Source organism: Sipha flava, unplaced genomic scaffold, assembly GCF_003268045.1.
Source record: "Sipha flava isolate LNK unplaced genomic scaffold, YSA_version1 176_pilon_pilon, whole genome shotgun sequence".
Lineage (NCBI taxonomy): Eukaryota > Metazoa > Arthropoda > Insecta > Hemiptera > Aphididae > Sipha > Sipha flava.
In genome coordinates this window covers 2,681,936-2,689,800 of record NW_020272062.1, presented here as the reverse complement: position 1 = coordinate 2,689,800, position 7,865 = coordinate 2,681,936, and the positions used below count along the sequence as shown (strand labels likewise).

The 7,865-nt window shown below is 28.4% G+C and overlaps 1 protein-coding gene across 1 annotated transcript; it reads left to right on the top strand.

The window, feature by feature from the left end:
- The first annotated feature begins 510 nt into the window (after positions 1-510).
- LOC112680414 lies at positions 511-6,611 on the top strand. The gene is made up of 7 exons (XM_025550499.1): positions 511-534; positions 639-777; positions 846-980; positions 1,109-1,248; positions 1,624-1,719; positions 1,796-2,004; positions 6,541-6,611. Coding segments are annotated over exons 1-7 (744 nt in total). The 3' UTR covers positions 6,542-6,611.
- Positions 6,612-7,865: the final 1,254 nt, after the last annotated feature.

The window sequence follows — 7,865 nt, the reverse complement described above, 5'->3', positions numbered from 1 at the left end:
AATCGTAAGACGCTGTTCATGTAATTTTTATTGTATGGTTTAATTGTATGATTTTATATTCAGTTTGGTTTATCATGTAATATATTAATTCACAGGAATTCGGTCAAAATGCAATCATCTAAGAATGTTTCGGAAAAACCAATCCCAAAACGTAAAACGAAAACACTGATGGACCAAACGCTGAAGAAGAAGGTATAGTGCGATTGATAGGGACGTACGATGAGATACCGTATTTTACATAATGCACGATGATTATGATTTAGGTTTCTTGTAAAATGACAGAATTGAAAACGAATGGAACCGACAATAGACTTCCAGTGCTTTGGAAACGAAACGAAACAGCGATGAGAAACAAATATGTTAAAATATATGCTGAATTAGCACTTTATATGAAAATAAAATTATTCTTTTATAATTTTTTCATTTATAACGATTTAGGTCACTCGTAAAATGAGTCAAGCGATGTTGAAGTTGAGCATCGCAACGTTCAAAAGGGCTGTGAAAAGAAAGATGGCGAAGATCACTGACAACAAGGTGAATGCTCACAACCATATGTTATACAATACGATCGTATTTAATGCAAATAAAGTAAAAATTACTACTAGCTCAAATTAACTCATAATCGTATTTTTTTCTAGTTGAAAGTAGCACAATTGAAAAGGTCTGCCGATACGAAAAAATCAAAGATCAGTATCTTATATTATCAGAATGTGTATAAGTCTGGTAAAAAATCTTTGGGTCGAAAATTGACTGCAAAAAAATTGACGATTAAAAAGAGTAAATAGTTTTTCTACTTTTGTGATATAATTTAATGATAGTAAAATAAATTAAATTTGTGTGATTAGAAAGTGCATTAGATAAAAAGGTCGTAGCAGATTCCAAAAGAATAGATGATAACGCAACTGAAGGAATTAACATAGGAAAGAAAATTAATGAAACTTTGGTGCAAGGTGCAAGGTGTAAGGTGCAAGACACGCGAGGTAAATTTTACTAAAGGAAAGAATTTAAAATATGATTTACTTTAAATAAACGCTTGTAAGCTCACAAGCATAAATCATAATCATTTTCCAACTGTTTATTTTCTTTTGATACTTTTTTTTGTTTTTAGCAACACCGGTGACGTATGAGATTATTGATGAGCAACATACGTATAAAGAGCCGAAACAACTGTACTTCGAGTCTATTACCGAATTAGAGGAGACGGTATTACAATTTTGTATTAAAATGATCAATCAAACTCATCAGCAGGTGAAATTACTAAATTATGCTAAATATTTTATTACCTTTTCCTTTAATAGGAAGTGTAGAGTGAACGGTGAATATTAATTATGATTTCTATTCTTTATTTAAAACAATTAAATGATAATCTTATATAATTCATTACAATTATTTGATGTTGCGATGTTCTTATCAAGATATATATATATATATATATATATTTAATAACTAATAATTAGTGACTAATATTGATTTGATTAAATGCTATTGTAAAAACCACTATGTATTATTAAAATATAATAAATTAATAGATAATGTATAGCTAAAATATATTATAAATATTGTACATGGTAATACATTTTACAATATGTATTGATGTAACTTATCGTCAAACCGGGATTTCAGATCATTCAGCTTAAAATCAACCAGCTAGAGTTAAGTATCGATGAACCGGAGAGTCCGACTGATGAGGTTGAGCTAAATACAATTATCAACGAACAGGTAATAAAAATTGGTGATTTAAAGTATGAAATAGACAAACAAGAGCTAAATGCCACTGATCGTCAAACTGGAGCAGGATCCAAAGGTTGGTGAGCCAGATGTACAGACTGACGAGTCAAAGTTAAAAATTGACGAGTTGGAACCACTGCACGATGAACCGGAGCAAAATGAAAAAATCAACGAGCAAAATCTTCTATACGACTCATTTCCACCGAGTTCTCGAATCACTAATACAGATGCAATGAATGCTAAAACGCAAGAGTATTTAAAAACTGCGAAGAGCTGGTACGAGTATTTCAAACAGGACCGTTTCATATTAGGTTATTTGGGATTCACATTAGTGTATATTGGTATAATCTACTACTTTTATAGATAAGAGAGCATTCAGTTTAGTTAGGTTCTAAAGTTTATTAGGAAAAAAAAATAATATATCCATTTTCCTTAGCAGTTTCGAACATAGGAGATATTTTGTTCGTTTGATGTCCGTATCTAATATCAAACGTTTTGTTTATTTTGTAATTATTTTATAGTTTCGCTCTAAAGATAGTTTTCGATTTTCAGATTTTAAAAATACCGTTCGATATTTCTCAATTTCAAAAGTTTTTTTGCATCTAAATCGCAATGTTCATTCTTCCTCCTATTTTAAATTATTTGAATATATAACAAAAAATATTTCTTAATAGGTGTTCTTACGCAAAATGACTGTTTTGAAATTATTCACAGTCTTATTTACAAACTATAAGAATTGAATTGATGATTGCAAAAACGTCACAAGTCACATATATTCTATGAAATTGAGATAATAATATTATCATGTAGTATACTTTTTCACTAGTATCTCAATTTCATAAAATATGTGACTCGTGACGTTTCAGCAATCATCGATTCATTTATTATACTTAGTAATAGGTCTTCTTACGCAAAATGACTGTTTTGAAATTATTCACAGTCTTATTTACAAACTATAAGAGTTGAATTGATGATTGCAGAAACGTCACAAGTCACATATATTCTATGAAATTGAAATAATAATACTATCATGTAGTATACTTTTTCACTAGTATCTCAATTTCATAAAATATGTGACTCGTGACGTTTCAGCAATCATCGATTCATTTATTATACTTAGTAAATAATACTGTAAATAATTGCAAACCAGTCATTTTGCATAAGCATTTATTGCATAGGACGTGGACAATTTGAGTTTGATACACGAACGAGCGCAAACCACTGGCTATATTGGAAATCGTGTACTATAAAATAAAGACAAATAAAAGTAAACTATGAGATTAAACTCGAGAGCGCATAGCAGGGGTGATAAAAAAATACATATAATATCAACCGAAAAAATGCATAATGAGTTAAGTGAAATATTGGGGCTAAGCAACATAATGCCAGAGACACTTGGTTGATGATATTTAAAGCATTCAATCAAATAAGCGCTAGTATCCCTCTGACTATTTATTAATGTGATATTCAATTTTTAAATGTTAGCGCAATTAACATTAATAAAAAATTAATGAACACTTATTGTCAAATACGTGGGTTTCTTTGTTCTATAATTGTGTAGCTCATCACCAATATGAAATAAATTTTTAGCGTTAATTATCGTCATAATATGTAGTTACGATTTTACTTTTGCCACATTCCTGTAATATTCTCGTCCAATTTTGTGATTATTTTTTATGAATATCGAAACTGATCGATATTTATAAATTATAATTACCCAAGTTGATGAGAATAGTACAAGATTGTGGCAAAAGTAAGATTATAACTATACATTATGAGTGTTGTTATGGCATCAAATGTTTTTTATATCATCAAAATTATATATTTTGATGAGTGATACGACTAGGGAACAAGACCTACGCATTTGTTGCTCGGTGAACACAATTTTCTTTAGTGACACTTTTATCTTAAAAAAAACCATTCAGTCATTACCTGTTTGAAATTTTTGTTCTTAAATTTTGCTTGTACCGAAATTTATAAATTAAATATTTCATTACTAAATGGTTAAAGGAACACAAGCTATTGAATCCTTCAACTGTCAGTTATCACATAGTAGTTATATTTCACTTAGTTCCTATTGCCTTTTACTGGCTGATCTCATACAAATATTGGTTAGACTTTTAGTTATCTTAATTTTCGTGGAGAAACTAATCCTGTATATGTTTTGAGCTCGGTAGATTTTAATCTGTTATCAAAATTTTCAGTTGATTTTAGTAAAAAAATTGGTAAGTGTATCCATTTTTTTATTAAATAAATTGATAATTTTTAATTTAAAAGTGTTTTTTATTAATACTGTTTGTAATGTAAAAATTATTACTGATGTATTCAAATTATTATTACAAGTGTCACTGTTTGGTTACAACGTCACGTATTCCTTATAAGATTTTGTGTTGTATGTTAATTGATTGTGGCAATAATATACATTAGACCGTTTTTCTGCTGTTGAGTAATACACACAGAAATCTTAGTAAATCGTCGACGTTAAGTAAAAAGTATAAAACCCGTTATCGTATTACGTTGAGTTGTTTCACTATAATTTGAAGTTTAAATTGAAAGATCTACTTTAAACACTTCGTGTCAATAAAACGGTTCGTTAACAAGGCCAGAGAAAATGCGTCTTGTCACTTATCAGTAAAGATTTAGCATCTAATTATGTACTGTATAAGACGTAGTAGGAGAGTTCATATCATTAAAAATGTAAGTATAAATAGGTTATACAGGCTTACAGTGTTCAATACTATAACCTATGCTAACAGATTGTGATTATATTTTCATAAAAAAAAACAAGATATATCCCGGAGATGTTATGAGACCAAAGATAAAAAAAAATGTGTACTTTTAGTTAATTATTACATTCGAATATTTGTTACAAAAATCACAAAAGCAAATAAAATTGTATGTTTCATTGTATGCATGAAAAATCGTTGTTGGTGACAATATCAAAGTTTATTTGTAGGATGGAAAGATGATTTTTTGTAATAAAAAAACAATTATTTAATAATATTATTCCGGTTAACTATAGAGTGAATAAATAATTTTTCCTCGACAGCTTTTGAATGAAGCTAATTGAGCGAAGAAAAAAATCTTAATAAACTTGTACAATAATGAGAAAATTAGGTTTAGAGTGAAAATTAATATTTTAATTTGTCAAAATCAAAATAATCCACAAAAAATATATATTTCAATACATTAAATTCGTAAAATCCTCGTATGATCACAACGAAACAGTATTCGTTCAATTGTAATAATATTTATTCAAAGAGATCACGAATGAAAGTTAGAACGAAAAATAATATACGAGTATTCTGTATGAATAAAGGTAAGCGAAGAAGTTTCAAACAAGATTGTTTATACGACAATGAGGGGAACGCAGTTAAATTGTTATATGGTATATATTTATCCTGGAACAATATTATTATGATAGCTACAATATAACGAACTATAGAAAAAGGTATTTATTATTCAAAATTAAATGATTAAGTAAAATTATCTCTTATCATTTATCATAAAGCTATTGGGTAATCATTAGTTTTCGCAAATATTTAATACAATATTACAAAATGGCACCTATACAATAAATCGGATTGTTATTATTCAATTTTTTTCAAAACAAATAGTATAGTATCAATAAATTGAATGAAAACTACTGAAAAGTAAAAAAAAACCCCGTTATCATGGACATTTATTAAAACATTACAGACGATTCGTGTTCGTAAATGGTTTTTATTTCATAGATTATTTAAACGTTTTCGATACTTACTCAAATAATGTTTCAAGTTTGATATAACTTTTGGCAAAAGTTTTAATGACTTTTTTTTTTACAATTATCTATGTATTGAATTTCTGTCAACCCTATGGTATGGTTGTTTTTCGTTTAATTTCTTTGGTGTTACATTTACTATACATCGTTTTTTTTTTTTTTTTTGAAAACGATAAGGGATGGTGTAATATTATTTTTTTTAATTATTTTTTTTAAGATGATAAACAGAATATGGTGTAACATGTTCACGGATGTTAAAAAAATTAACAACAAACATACCAAGCAACATTTTTGTACACATCCTATTAAGTTTCAAGTAGTGCAGTGATATTTTGTCGTTTCTGGAAGTAAAATTAATATTTGTACATTTAATTCGTAATTAAATTAAATTCATAATTAATCTGTTTGATGATGATTATTTAGTTTATTTACGAAAGATACAAGTGATTTAATTTCTTACGAATCACTAAAAAATGATTACCATTTGTACATCCTTGCCGTAGTATCGAGCATATGATTGCGTTTCTCCGTGTTTCGAGTGGTTAAGAAAATTTTTCCAATGCAATACAAACTACGTGTACTATGTGTTAAACTTGTGTTTTACTTGCGTGCCTGATTATGCAAAACTATGATCCATATAGTGCGTGACGTGTTTGGAAATCTTCAGTTAAACGTTCAACAGCAATAATATAGCAAATTAGTCAACAAATAAATACTATTTGTATTTAAATTCTGGCCACTTGTATTAAGTTTGTTAAGAATTCATTTATTGAATTTTATTAAACATTACCTGTTACAGAGTATCCTAAGCAATGATAAAATCACACCAACTAATATATTTAGCTTACAAATTTTGGACATTTTCAGAAATTTCCTATTTTTACAGCATTTAAGCACGTATGTAGTAATTATGTTTTTTCAATAATTCACATTGGTAGGATATAATGTCTATTCAATTCTAATCTTTATACGTTCTGAATATGTGAGATGTTTACTTAACTCGCAGTTCGTGTGATTTAATTTGGTTTATTATGTAATATTTTAATTTACAGAAATCTGGTCGAAATGCAATCGTTCAAGAATATTTCGGATAAACGAATCACAAAACGTAAAACGAAGACACTGATGGACCAAACGCTGAAGAAGAAGGTATAGTGCGATTGATAGGGACGTACGGTATGATATCTGTTTTTAAACAATGAACGATGAATGTGCGAGTGTGTTTTAGGTTTATAATAAAATGACAGTATCGGAAATGAATCGAAGCGTTAATAAGCTATCAGTGACTCCGAAACGAAGCGAGACCGTGATCAAAGACAATAATGTAAATATTTACATATGCTGGATTATTAATTAATTTGAAAATAATACCTATTTTTTCTTAAATTTTCAATTTTTACTATTTAGGTCGTTCGTAAAATGAGTCACGCGGAGATGAAGTTGAGCATCGAAAGGCTCTCGAGACCTTTGAAAAGAAAGTTGGTGGAGATCACCGAAAACAAGGTGAATACTGAGAACCATTTGTTTTACTATTGTAGGGTCGACCGAGAATAAAAAAAGATAAAAAAGGAAGTAAAATAAAAAAACTAATAAAACTATTATTTAACTTTATATATTAAAACAAAACATACATATTGCGGCTGCCCAACGCAAATCACCAAATTTTCGACAGCCGATTCGACTCTCCGTGACAAAGATTACGTTTATATACATAAATAAATAACAATAATTATAAGAATAATAATATCACGATAATGAAGGGTTGGCGATGTATTTCCGAAAATACCAGTCGTTATCGAAAAGATAACCAATTGATATTACCCGTATTTACCACATCATAAAAAATATTAAAAATAAGAATATTTACAGTTCGGCTCTTCTGATATTTGGTTGCATATAACAATTTACATTACAAGAGTAATCATATTGAAACAATATACAAATATAATAGTAAATAAACTGTTAAAGTAGAAATATGCGAAAAAAACATATATATAATAAACAAATATTATAAAATAAAATGAAATTTATTTTAATTTTATGTAATTAATGTATACGTACATTTGTCTAATCAACTTCTTCTCATACGATCTGGTCCGACTATACCTTCGCATAGATGCTGCGTAACTTGAAACCCTTCAATATCATCAACAACATATCTATCATGACCCAAAACATTTCTCATGACGTAGGGTTCTCGATATTATGGAATTAATTTTTTATTATATCCCCCCCCCCTTTGCATCTACTTCCTTAATCATCACATAATCATTTTCCTTATAATCATTTGCTTCTTTACGTTTTACATTAAATTAGTTCCTATTTGCTTCCAGTGATTAAATAATTCGTTTAGTACCCTATAGTCTCCTCAATAATA

Bases quoted from the DNA above. Each gene is read 5' to 3' on its own strand.
- LOC112680414 (XM_025550499.1), top strand. From the start codon at position 511: ATGGCGAAGATCACTGACAACAAG. The intron at 778-845 runs GTAAATAGTTTT...TTGTGTGATTAG, and splicing joins AAAATTGACGATTAAAAAGA to AAAGTGCATTAGATAAAAAG. The intron at 981-1,108 runs GTAAATTTTACT...TTTTGTTTTTAG, and splicing joins TAAGGTGCAAGACACGCGAG to CAACACCGGTGACGTATGAG.